The sequence below is a fragment of the Dreissena polymorpha genome, chromosome 5 (assembly GCF_020536995.1).
Source record: "Dreissena polymorpha isolate Duluth1 chromosome 5, UMN_Dpol_1.0, whole genome shotgun sequence".
NCBI classification, from domain to species: Eukaryota; Metazoa; Mollusca; class Bivalvia; order Myida; family Dreissenidae; genus Dreissena; species Dreissena polymorpha.
Window position 1 is genome coordinate 34,424,679 of NC_068359.1, and position 14,152 is coordinate 34,438,830.

Sequence of the window (14,152 nt, forward strand, 5' to 3'; positions counted from 1 at the left end):
GAACCAGTAAAATGGTTTCCGGATGATAACTCAAGAACGCTTACGTCTAAAATCATGAAACCTCATTGGTGCATTGATCATGCCTCGCAGATGACCCCTATTAATTTTCATGTCACTAGGTCAAAGGTCAAGGTCACGGTGACTTGAACCAGTAAAATGGTTTCCGGTTGATAACTCAAGAACGCTTATGCCTAGGATCATGAAACTTCATAGGTACATTGATCATGACTCGCAGATGACCCCTATTGATTTTCAGGTCACTAGGTCAAAGGTCACGGTGACTTGACACAGTAAAATGGTTTCCGGATGATAACTCAAGAAAGCTTACGCCTAGGAACATGAAACTTCATAGGTACTTTGATCATGACTGGCAGATGACCCCTATTGATTTTCAGGTCACTAGGTCAAAGGTGAAGGTCACAGTGACTTGAAACAGTAAAATGCTTTCCTGATGATAAGTCAACAATAATTAGGCCTAGGATCATGAAACTTCATAGGTACATTGATCATGACTGGCAGATGACCCCTATTGATTTTCAGTTCGCTAGGTCAAAGGTCAAGGTCACAGTAACAATAAAACGTATTCACACAATGGCTGCCACTACAACTGACAGCCCATATGGGGGGCATGCATGTTTTACAAACAGCCCTTGTTTGAAGAAGGCTCTCATCAATAAATCTAGATTGTGATATGTTTTTCTTATTTATATTAGGAAATATAATATTCAAATGTCTCTTCTGCTTTCATGTATTTAATATTTACTCTGCCAAGCTAACATGCAAATGTCATATAAATGCATGTACACATGTATTATATTTAATATCTCTCAATCTGCATATGTAATAAAGTGTGCGTATTATACCATATGGATTATGAACTATAAAATAATTTTACTTCTAAATAATTAAAGAAAATGACTGTTTGAAAGAGAAAATATTTGCTGAAATGAAATTTAAAGAAAGCATTTCTTGGTCAATGCCTTTGTGTTAAACAAATGTTATATTGGAAATGATCATGGGTTCCTTTAAAGAATACTTATATGGATCTACCACAAATACTTAATTTCACCATATGACTTCCTTATATGTTCTTACAGAGTTTCATTACTACATACTGTGTGATTGCAGGAAAACTCTTTAAATGCTATGCATAACAGTCTGCCACCGTTTGTTGATTATTTGCCATTAATTCAGGAATAAAGTCATTTTCATGGTATTGATTTAGACTTATTTTGACAACATTAATTTGTTTACATTTTCACCTCAATATGAATGGCAATTGATCCCGGCATTTCTTGCTCAGTCTGTGTTTACGATAATACCGATTTGTATGCCCCCTTGAAGTTGGAGACATTTAGGAATGCAGTTGCTTGTCCGTCCATATGTATGTCCTAAGCTTGTGTTTTGCTCTTTAAAGGGCCCTTTTCATGTTTTGGTAAATTGTCAAAATGAAAAAACAAATGAAGATTTGCACATTTTCATAGTAGTTATTATATTTGCCAGGAAACACTAATACTGAAAATTTACCATGCACTAAAATATGCATTATATTCATCTTTTGACAATTTGAAAACCTGAAAATTATAAAGCGTTACAAACACAAAAAGATGGAATAATTTGGAGAGTATTGTTATTTTCGATACATTTTGTGACACTATGAGGAATGCTTTTATCAAGTAAAAAATACAGCTCTCCCATGGTTGGTCGAGTTATCTAAGCGTTATACTGGAGTAACTCCCTGCTGATCCTGTGATGCTTAATGCATGTGAGTAAAATAGCATCCAAGATTAGCCTGCGCAGTTCACACAGGCTAACCAGGGATGTAACTTTCCACTTGCATGGACTTTTTTGTGTAAAGAAAGTCTCGTCTTGAAGAAAATCTAGGAAAGTGTCGTCCCTGATTAGCCTGTGCAGACTGCACACCCTATTCTGGGACAACGCTTACACACATCATGTGTTTGCAGGCCTATCATGTTTGTGGGTCCCACGGGTACGGGCAAGTCTGTGTACGTGCAGGACAAGCTGATGCATGACCTCCCCAAGGAGAAATTCCTCCCCGCCTTTGTGAACTTCTCCGCTCAGACCAGCGCTAACCAGACTCAGGTAATCTTCTTCTGGAAAGAGTTGTTGCCCTTGAAGTGACCTTTTTTTGATAGCTTTTGTATGACTTTAAAAATGTAGAATGATATTATCATCGTATTAACGGAGTTGATGCCTTAGAGATGAGCTTTTTTGATAGCTTTTTTATGACTTTAAAAATGGTGAATTAAATTATTGAAGTCTTAAAAGAGTTGTTGCCCTTGAAATGAACTTTTTTGATAGCTTTTGTATGACTTCAAAAATGTTGAATGATATTGTGATTGTTTTAAAAGAGTTGTTGCTCTTGAAGTGAACTTAAAAAAAAAGTATTTTGATACCTGATAACTCAGATCATCATCGTCTGAAGAGATTTGTTGCTCTGGCAGTGAACTTTTGTAATAGTTTTTTTGTGTGATAAAAACTATTGAATGATACTGAAATCTGCCAGTAACTAGAGAGTATGAAGTCTATTTGTTGCATATTTATGCCCCCGAAGGTGGGCATATAGTGATTGCATTTTTGCTGTCTGTCGGTCTGTCCGTCACACTTTTGCGTTTAGGTTTCGAAAAATGCTCATAACTTCTATGTCGCTTCAGATGTAACCTTCATATTTGGTATGCATGTGTATATGGACAAGGCCTTTCCATACGCACACAAATTTTGACCCCCTTGACCTTGAACTAATGGTCAGCGATAGTGGAGTTTCACCAGCAGGGGACATTTATGGCTTGGCAATAGTCTTTTTAATCCTTAAATATAATAAAATCAATAATGAACATCAATTCGAAGCCTTTAACCACATGCGTCCTTCACAGAACATCATCATGTCCCGTTTGGACAAGAGGAGGAAGGGAGTGTTTGGTCCTCAGATGGGGAAACGTGCGATCATCTTCGTGGACGATTTGAACATGCCCCAGAAGGAGGTTTATGGGGCCCAGCCTCCCATTGAGTTGCTACGCCAGTACCTGGACCACGGAAACTGGTGAGTTTGATATGGAAATCCTTAGTGAAAACATTTTATAAAGGAATGGGATGTGCTCTGATAAAAGAGGTCTTAATTCATGTGCATAAAGTGTCATCTCAGATTAGCCTGTGCAGTCTGCACAAGCTGTTTGAGGACATCACTTTCTGCCTAGACTGGATTTTTGTTTTGAAGAGACTTTCTTAAACAAACAATTCCATAAGAGCGGAAAGGTTCGTCACTAATTAGCCTGTGTGGACTTCACAGGCTTATCTGGGACGACACTTAACGCACATGCATTAAGCCTAGTTTTCCAAGAGCAAAGCTCATATACATTTCTTCGACTGAAAGTTTTAGTTTCATGGTCTTGATTTTGGTGTATCAAGTATTACCATTACAGTATACTCATCTTATTAAAATAATGACTTATTTTCATGACTTGAAGATATGTTGTATTATCAGTTTTGTTCTCAATGTGTACAATCTATGTAACGGTGATTTACACCTGTGTTACTATATGACCATACCACTCGTGCCACTCTGATAAGATGTTAATGCATTAGCTTCATAAAAGCAATTAAATTTGAAAAATAAATGCAAAGTGCTATCAAAAATGCAAAATTTTACATTTTTGATTTTTTTAAATTTTTTCAAAATCGTAAATTTTGAAAAGTAAACATTTTTGGGAAATAGTAAGTTTTGGGCAATAGTAAATTTAGCAAAATTGTAAATGTTGCGATATTGTAAATTTTGCAGACAATACACACCAATGATATATTTCAGGTATGATCTGAAGGACACATCTAAGATCACACTGCAGGACATTCAGTTCTTCGCCGCTATGGGCCCGCCAGGTGGTGGCCGTAACGATGTGACCCCGAGATTCTTGCGACACTTCAACATCATAGGCATGAACCCATTCAACGACGAGACAATGACGAAAATCTTCTCACTCATTATGACCACCCACCTGAGGGTGAGATTTATGATGTTGTTTTATGTTTGTTTTTTTTAGCTTTTGTGATCGCCTTTTTCCGTCGTGCGGTGTGCGGCATCAACATTTGCCTTGTTAACACTCTAGAGGCCACATTTATTGTTCGATCTTCATGAAATTTGGTCAAAAGATTCGACTCAATGATATCTTGTTTTCAATATGTCTTCTGCTTATATTGTTTTTCTGATGAAGCAAACCAAAAGCTAAGTATCATGCATTTTCTCACTTTTTTTGCTCAACTCACAAGATGAGAGATTTGAGTATCCATTCTACTAAGTATTGAGAATATGTCAGTCAGCTCCATGATTCAAACAATCTCAGATCTCAGTGAGGAGAATAGGCACATATTTGTCCTCAAATTCAGGGTTGAGCTGAACAAAAAACTCAAAATTTGTGTGAACACCAAATAGAGCATGATTGTCAAACTCGTGTCAAAAACAAACTCAAATTTGTATCAGAATACTGGCTTCAGTATGCTTGTAAGACCAGGCCGTCGTAAATATTAACTTCTAGTGTCCGAATCACATTGCTTTTTGTTACAAAATCGCTTCTAGTCTCCAAAAACGTAATGGCTTTTTGTTATAAAAATCGCTTCTAGTCTCCAAAATGTATTGGCGTTTTGTTATAAAAATTATTTCTAGTCTCCAAATTGCAACTGCTTTTTGTTATAAAAATCACTTCTAGTTTTGAATAATCATAATGATTTTTAAGTATCAAAAATCCTGGTACCCGTTTTCAGAACCAGGAGTTCTCGTCAGACTACATCTCGGTGGGGACCCAGATCGTGGGGGCAACGTCTGAGATGTACAAGCAGGCAATTGCCAACCTGCTGCCCACCCCGGCCAAGTCTCACTACGTGTTCAACCTGCGAGACTTCTCCAGGATCATCCTCGGGGTGTGTCTCATCAAGAAGGCACAGGTGGAAAACAAGCGTGTCATGGCCAGGTGAGATTTAACTCTTTATCACATAATGTGTCTGCAGATTTGAATAGCATAAAACCGTTACCTGCCATCTGTTAGCTATTACCTTTCCAAGGTGGGTTAATTCATCCGGAAAAAAATGAATTTTACTTTTAAAAAATTGTTCTTGCAACAGACTGCTTTTTATTTTTTTGCTTCTTTGCTGCAGACATTTTATTTTTTTATTCTTTGCTGCATATGACATATGATTTGTTTTTGCTAATTTGCAGCATACGACATTTGATTTATCTTACTTCTTTGCAGCATGCAACATTTTATTTTACTTGATAAAAATAAAAGCTATGCTATTGTTACCTAAAGTCTATAATAGATGTATTAAAAATCATTTTTTAGAAATTTTAAGAACTTTATTGTAAAAGACTTAAGATTGTACTTAACTGTGTATGATTACGAGTAAGACTATAATATATAATAAATAAAAAAAACTATTATAATAATATTATTATTTTTTTATTATATATTATATTATATTATTATATTATAAATAATAATAATATAAAAAAATTAACAAAAAATAATAATTTATAAATGTATTTTTTAATTGGGAGTGTTCTCTTTCAGACTCTGGGTGCATGAAGTCATGCGAGTGTTCTATGACCGCCTCACCGATGACAATGACCGCAAATGGCTGTTTGAGTAAGACTTTGAATCATAATTTTTCACACGATTATTCACTGAGTAGTCAGAGCTTTGCTATACAAGTCAAAGTTCAGCGTCGCCATTATTGAGGGGGAGGGGGGGTCGATGTGCAAGTAATATGATACTGTAAATGTGAAACCTCTCCAAAGCATTGATTATACTTAAGGGATTTAATTGAAACTTCACACTTTTTACAGATCAGCGGATATGGTCACCAAGTTCTTTAAAAGTGACCTGCAATTTAACATAATTGCAGTGTCCGACAAATCCATTGCCCGGAGCTACCGAAATTTTTCATAGGGCTACTGAAATTTTCCAGCTGACGCCTGCCGGGCTACTGTAAATCTATAAGAGCGGTAGCCCGGTTTATTGACAGACATACGTAGAATAAACACGCTGACCATGTGTTTGTACACTGTGTATTGCTTATAATCATATAACAACGTGCAATCAATTATCTAATCAGTCACCGATCACTTGCGGTAATGTCGTAAACAGTAACAGTGTATTTTAATAATCCAATCAGAATCAACATTTGTCGTCTGCTAATAATATAATGAGAGCCAGTTGGATAGTTGGCGCACATGATGCAACATCATTTCGCAGTTTGGAATTCTTTGTTAACCGCAACAATGAGTAATAGCGACAACGTTTTTGATTTCGTTAAATATCCAAAGACGCCGAACATTAAATAAATAAAAACAATAGCGGATTCTTCAAAACTGTAACGATACCGAAAATGAATGTTAATAACAACGGCGTGAACGTTGTTAACACCTGCTAATTAGTTTGCATAGTCAATTAATAATTGAATTAATCGACTGTTAATCAATATTCCCATATATGCCGGATTTATATTTTTAAAACCAAATTATGGGTGGGTAATAAAGACGATAAGAGTCATAAACACAAACGTTTAAAATTTTCTAAAGTTTCAAATGAATTTCGGCATATGGGTCTATTTAAAGATATGATGAAATAAGCTACCAATCAGGACCGTTGTATTGCAACCTGCGTATATCACCTGCCACGGTTTGCACGCGTTGTGTACAGCTATTTAAGGTTACAAAATTCTACGTTTAATAAATGAATTTCTTTGTCCAGATAAAAAGCGCGCGAAAATTGGCGTGGGTGTATTTATTTGTAAATAAAAATTTCGTAGCGGGTACAACATTGAGATCATTTAATTTCCATTAAAAGTTTCGTTGTGAATTTCAATTAAAGTACTTGGGTATCTCGCGAATTATTTGGCATTGACATTTCCTCTTAATAAAATATAATGTAAACACGCTGTATCGTTACCGTTTCGCTGTATCAGTTCCTTCATTATCGAAACAAGTATTGTACTGTATACTGACTGCACACAAGTGTCGTAACATACTGATTTAATACGTAAATTCGGACATGACTTAAAGTCGGACACAAGTAAATAAATGATTTAATACTCTTGATTTCTTGAAACTCGGTGTTTGTTGTTAAAAAGCGCAATTGCATTGATTAACACCATACGAGTCAATCGTATTGATCATCTAATCGCTTTTTTACGTTACCGACTTAACGTGCTGTCCGAATTTAAATACACATACATGTGCACATACATGTAATATCTACATGTAGTATATAACTTTCTTTGGTACATTTACATTTAAGTACACGGTGCCTGTACTGTAACATTAATTTACGATATTGACTGTGTACATCAGACTACTTGCTGTATTATGTATATGACTATTTATTATGTATGTATACATATTATGTTTATGTAAATGAAGAAATAAAATAAAGATGAGAACCTGCCTCTTATCACTTTGTAGGACAATTTTATGGGCTACCAAATATTTTTATTGGTAGCCCAGTGGGCTACCTGAAAAATAAGAAATTTGTCGGACACTGATAATTGTGCCCCTTTTTTGTACTTTGAACACTGGCTAAGGTAAACTTATAAAGTTTCTGTTATTTCAAAAACTCCCTCACACATTTTTGTTAAGTCCTTTTTAGACAGTTTATACATTTGTCATTAGTTAAAGTTAGTATTTGATACCAAAAACTAGCCAATAAGTGTTTGATTGTTGACCTGACTGTGTGAAACTATTCTCCCTCAGGGCTGTGAAAAAGACAACAAAAGATTTCTTCAAGGACAGCTTTGAAAGCCTGTTTGAAAACCTTGTACCTGATGGTGGCAAAGTAAGATTTTGTTCTAATGCTTTCTTCTTTATTAGATACGATTGCATCGCTATGTAATAATTGTATGAATTATAAACATGAACAAAAAACGTGCTCTTGTAGTCTGATTTCCACTTAATTAACGTATTTATTCTGCTAAGTTTAAATACATATAATGTGAAATACAGTGTATACTCCTGTTATGACCCCGATGGAGGGCATATAGTGATCAGACTGTCTGTCCGTCACACTTTGCGTTTAGGTTTCAAAAAATGCTCATAACTTCTATGTCACTTCAGATAGAAATTTCATATTTGGCATGCATGTGTATATCGACAAAGCCTTTCCATACGCACACACATTTTGACCCCTGTGAACTTTACGTTGGACTTAGGGTCCGCGTTTAGGTTTCGAAATCTGCGTTTAGGTTTCGAAAAAAGCTCATAACTTCTATCAAGCGTTTATAGGGGGCATAAGTCATCCTATGGTGACAGCTCTTGTTTTAATACAGTTTGTGTTTAGACAATGTTGTTATAATACATAAACAACATGATATTCAACATGAGGTCATTGAAAAATAAAAATAAACACTTCATTTTACCTAATTTAACTGAAGATTTTTATTATATGAGTTACATGTACGCTGTAGGAAAACTGAGCTTAGTGCCATGTGGGTAAAGTGTTGTCCTAGTTTTCCCTGTACAATCCACACAGGAATATCTGGGTTTACATTTTAATGTTTAAATGAAATTGTTTGTTTAAAGCTAGTCCGTTCAAAATAAAAATCCAGTCAAGCCGGAATGTGTCGTTCCTGTCAGGGTAACTAGAACAATACTTTAGGCACATTAATTAAGCACTGTTTTCATGAAACACAACTCATTTGATTTCCAAAGCAATGTCTATACCTGCTGCAACATTTTGTCGCAAAATTATGAAACATCAAAACATACATACATACCATTCTACAGGTGAAAGAGGAGGATCTTAGAAGCTTGATGTTCGGAGACTACATGAACCCGGACGCAGAGCCGGAAGAGCGCGTGTATGACGAGGTTCGCTCCCTTGATGACATGTACACAATCGTAGAGCAGTGTCTTGAGGAGTACAACAACACGCACAAGAACAGGATGAACCTTGTCATCTTTAGGTAACTGGAGAATGGCTGTATGGAAAAATGGTGGCAGAGTGTTTTATTCCTTCTTAGCGAATTGCTGTTTTTAACCATTTTGAGAAGTTTGCGATTAAAAATTTCACAATTTTGAGAAGTTAGGGACTCAAATTTTCACAATTTAAAAATGTTTGCAACTCATTTTCTCAAAATTTTTAAAAGTTCCCAACTAATATTTTCACAATTTTTAAGAGGCCACTACTAAGTTTTTCACAAATTAAGGGTACTAAAGCCGCTTCACAATGACAGGAAAAAAGCCCTGTATGGTAGTGTTTTGTATGGGCTCCTGAAGGAACAAAAGCTGGCAAGGAAGCCCATGTTTGTTTCTTGTGATGCGATTGGCACTTTTTTTCACATAGACCAACTTGATATAGCGCATATTGTGTCCGATTTTAGACCAAAAGGTTCCGGGTTTAATCTCCATTCGGGGAGGGTCCTCTGGATTTTCTAAAGACACCAAGTCTTGCTTCTTCCTAGTTTTTCTATAAGCTCAAGGCTTTTGATGCGATGAAGCTCAAATGAAAAGGTTAAAATTTAATGGTGGTTGTGACATTGATCAGTTTGTCGCTAAGGATTAGCTGCAGGAGTCCTTCGAATTTTCTGATGCTCACAAAATGTTGGAAATAAAAATTGGTATTTAAAAAAATCATACAGCATGCACTCACAGAAACAACCACAGGTATTTTGTATACCGATACCCATATCAGCCTTGTTCTGGCAAAACTGGGCTTAATTCATGTGCGTTAAGTGTCATCCCAGATTAGCCTGTGTAGTTTGCGCAGGCTAATCAGGGATGACACTTTCCGCATTAAAGGTATTATTCGTTTACAGGAAGTCATTTGTAAAAAAAAATCAAGTCTAGGTGGAAAGTGTTGATCCAGATAAGCCTGTGCAGTTTTCTAATCTGGGACAACGCTTTAAGTACATGCATTAAGCCATGTTTTCTCATATGATCTTAATCAGTTGATACTGATCATTATAATTATTCTGTAGATACGTGTTGGAGCACCTGTCCCGTATCAGTCGAGTGTTGCGTGTGCCCGGTGGAAACATGCTGCTTGTTGGTGTCGGCGGCAGCGGTCGCCAGTCACTGACTCGCTTAGCAACGGCCATGGCAGGATATGGACTCTTCCAACCGGAGATTTCTAAGAATTATGGGAAGACAGAGTGGAGAGAGGACCTTAAGGTAATTTTTATGTACAACCTGTTCTTTGCAATGATACAGCATTTTTATGTATTTGACTATAGAAAATATGAAATAATAATGTGAACCAGAATTAAATACATGTTAAAAAAAATAATATATATATGTAATGCAAGACAATGAACATAATTACAGTCTGTTATTCTTTTTTCTTGGAATTGCTTAACATTTTCCTTTTCCATGTTTACAGTCAACATTTACTCTCTGAATTGCTTAATGTTTTCCTGTGCCTTGACTTCAGTATATTAATCTCTCCTATTGGAATTGCTTCATGTTTTTTCTGTACCTAGACTTCTGTCTCTAACTCAATCCATACTACAGCCTTATTTCTAGGAAGCCCCTATCAGTAGTAGCCTTATCTACCCCTAGCTAATCAGGACCCTCGTCAGCTCTGAATGCCTGACAGATAATCTGATTATTGTTACTTTTAGAGGTGTGAAATGGTATATAGTGTTTTTAAGTATTGTTACTTTGTTGACGGTTTATGTGACAGATGTTGTATTATTATATTTCCAATTGAAAAATGAATATAAAAATATATGAAAAATTCGAAATCTTGCATAACTTATCAAATAAAAAAACATTGGATTATATCCAAATAATTTATCCAATACCATTATTATCTTTGTATACACTTTTTACAAATAGAAACTGTTAATATGAATGAAAACCATTGTTTAAAATTATTTTAAAATAATACAAAATTAATAATTAAATGACATATAAACAATAATAAGATATTGTTAATAATAAAAACAAACATCAATAAGCACAGTTATGTTTCAATTGCAAGTAATTTTATGAAAAAAATAAATAAAATATGAGAACATCTCAATATGCTTATATAAAAACTTATTAACCAGGTTTTCCGAAGGAAAAAACTGGTTATTAGATTGGCTGGCTGGCGGGCGGGCGGAACAAGCTTGTCCGGGCCATAACTATGTCGTTCATAGTCAGATTTTAAAATCATTTGGCACATTTGTTCACCATCATTGGACGGTGTGTCGCGCGAAATAATTACGTCGATATCTCCAAGGCCAAGGTCACACTTTGAGTTCAAAGGTCAAAAATGGCCATAAATGAGCTTGTCCTGGCCATAACTATGTCATTCATTGTGAGATTTTAAAATCATTTGGCACATTTGTTCACCATCATGGGACGGTGTGTCGCACGAAAGAATCACGTCAATATCTCCAATGTCAAGGTCGCCACGACTAAAAATAGATTTTTTTTAAAAACAAACTCACAAAGGGGGTTAATTTTGTTTGTTCATTTCAAAAGTTCAGTTTGAGTTTTCTCCCTTTATCAGATTTTTTTTTCTCAATGAAAACCTGGTTTTGTGACAATTTTGTCACTGGTTTAAAATGTAGAATAAAATACAAAAATAGAATACAAATAACTATCCCCAAAAAAACATGAGTTACCATTACTTAATTATTTTTTTTTTTCCCCAGGTTTTGACCAGAAATGGTAAAACTAAATCATTTTCCAAATTAAGAAAGTATTTGTTACAAGAATTTTCTTAGGTTGAAAAACTTACTGCAAATAAATAGCTGTTAATGCCAATTTGGACAGACGCATTTTTAAGTCATTAGGCATTCAATTCAGAGCTACATCTAAGTTGTCGTATATTTACGATGCTAGGAATTCACACTGTAGATTATTGGACGCATATATACGACGCTAGAAACTCCACTGTAGATTATTTGGACGCATATATACAACACTAGGGCTGAATGGGTTAAGCATTTTCTTTTGGAATTGCTTTATGTTTTTCTGTACCAAGACTTCAGTCCGTAAACCTTTAAAATTTTAAATTTTAAAATTGCTTTATGTTTTTCTGTACCATGACTTCAGTCTATTAACCTTTCCTCTTGGAATGGCTTAACGATTTCCCGTATCTTGACTTCAGTCTGTTGATCACTCATCATGAAATTGCTAAATGTTTTCCTGTGCCTTGACTTGATTCAGTTAACCTTTCCTCTTGGAATGTTTTTTGTTTTCCTGTACCTTGACTTCAGTATGTTATTATCATGGAATTGCTTAATGTTTTCCTGTGCCTTGACTTCAGTCTGTTAATCTTCTTTCTTGGAATTGCTTTTTTTTTTTTTTTAACTTGACTTCAGTCTGTTAATTTTTAGCTCGGCTGTTTTCGGAGAAAACCCGAGGTATTGTCATAGCCATCTCGTCGTCTGCCATCCATGTCGTGCTAAAACCTTGACATTTTGTCAAGGTATTGAACATTGGCTATAACATCAAAGTGCTTCCACCTACAACTTTGAAACTTCATATGTAGCTTCACCTTGATGAGTTCTTCACGCCCCACCCATATTTGGGTCACTAGGTCAAAGGTCAAGGTCACTGTGACCTCTAAAAAAATAAATAAAATAAAAATTTCTGACAAGCTTTCATTTATTATGCTCCCCCCAAAAAATTGGGGGTAGCATATAATCGCTGCTTCGTCTGTCCTTGTGTCCGTCCGTGAACAATTTTTGTCCGGGCTATTTCTCAGCAACTAATGACCGGAATTCAATGAAACTTTATGGGAAGCTTCACTACCAAGAGGAGATGTGCATATTATCAGCGGGTTCTGGTCGGATGATTTTTCACAGAGTTATAGCCCTTTGAAATTTTCCATTAACTGTACATATAGTGCAATTATTGTCCGGGCTATTTCTCAGCAACTAATGACCGGAATTCAATGAAACTTTATGGGAAGCTTCACTACCAAGAGGAGATGTGCATATTATCAGCGGGTTTTGGTCGTATGATTTTTACAGAGTTATGGCCCTTTGAAATTTTCCATTAACTGTACATATAGTGCAATTCTTGTCCGGGCTATTTTTCAGCAACTTATGACCGAAATTCAATGAAACTTTATGGGAAGCTTCACTACCAAGAGGAGAAGTGCGTATTATCAGCGGGTTCTGGTCGGATGATTTTTCACAGAGTTATGGCCCTTTGAAATTTTATATAAAAAAATTCTTGTCCCCCCAACTACTGTGCCCTCAAGAAGTTTCCTTTTATCTGAATATATAATGCAATATTGTGACAAAAAAAACTTTGGGGAGCATCACCCTTTTCTTTCGGTTTCTTGTTAAAAAATGCACCCGCAGCTTAGAGTTGGATCCCGTTATGCCGTGCTCTTGTTGTCCCCTACTGGTTTCACCAGAGGGGACCTATGGTTAGCGCTCTGTCTGTCTGTCTGTCTGTCACACTTTTCTGGATCCTGCGATAACTTTAAAAGTTCTTCATATTTTTTCATGAAACTTGAAACATGGATAGATGGCAATATGGACATTATGCATGTCATTTTATTTTGTTCCTACGTCAAAAATTCTGGTTGCTATGGCAACAAATGTTAAAAAAATCTGACAATGGTGGAATTTCTGACAATGGTGGAGCCGGTAGGGGACATATATTGCTTGGCAATAGTCTTGTTCATCTTGGAATGGCTTAATGATTTCCTGTGTCTTGACTTCAGTCTGTTAAGCACTCCTCATGAAATGGTTTAATGTTTTCTGTGCCCTGACTTCAGTCTGTTAACCACTCCTCATAGAATGGTTTAATGTTTTCTGTGCCTTGCCTTCAGTCTGTTAATCACTTCTCTTGTAATTGCTTTATGTTTTCTGTACCTTGTTAAATGCTGACAGAAGGTTCTAAGGACAGCAGGCTCGGCAGGTGCAGATGAGGTAGTGTGGTCTCCTTTGGGAAACTGTTGTGCATCAGTGAACTTGTGTAGAGCAGAATGGTCACTTATTTGTGCACAGATATGCTTGTCACTTCACAGATGTTATTTATTAGACAGTTATGCAAGTAAATGCAATGCTAGATCCATTTTGAACAATTAATTATGTTCTTCATAAAATGAAATTATTTTGTTTAATTAGTTTACTTTTTGATTAATTAGTCACTTGAAAATTGTTGATAGCATGTCTATTTTGTGCATGGTAAACTGTACAA

At 35.8% G+C, this 14,152-nt stretch overlaps 1 protein-coding gene across 8 annotated transcripts in view; it reads left to right on the forward strand.

The window, feature by feature from the left end:
• LOC127881593 (dynein axonemal heavy chain 12-like) overlaps positions 1–14,152 on the forward strand; it is a 152,681-nt gene that overhangs the window by 85,780 nt on the left and 52,749 nt on the right. For all 8 annotated transcript variants that reach the window (XM_052429580.1, XM_052429581.1, XM_052429579.1 and 5 more), the window contains 8 exons: positions 1,965–2,103; positions 2,895–3,061; positions 3,824–4,016; positions 4,774–4,979; positions 5,577–5,651; positions 7,757–7,838; positions 8,786–8,964; positions 9,979–10,171. In XM_052429580.1, the coding sequence (XP_052285540.1) occupies positions 1,965–2,103; positions 2,895–3,061; positions 3,824–4,016; positions 4,774–4,979; positions 5,577–5,651; positions 7,757–7,838; positions 8,786–8,964; positions 9,979–10,171 (1,234 nt within the window). The remainder of the gene's footprint in view (positions 1–1,964; positions 2,104–2,894; positions 3,062–3,823; positions 4,017–4,773; positions 4,980–5,576; positions 5,652–7,756; positions 7,839–8,785; positions 8,965–9,978; positions 10,172–14,152) is intronic.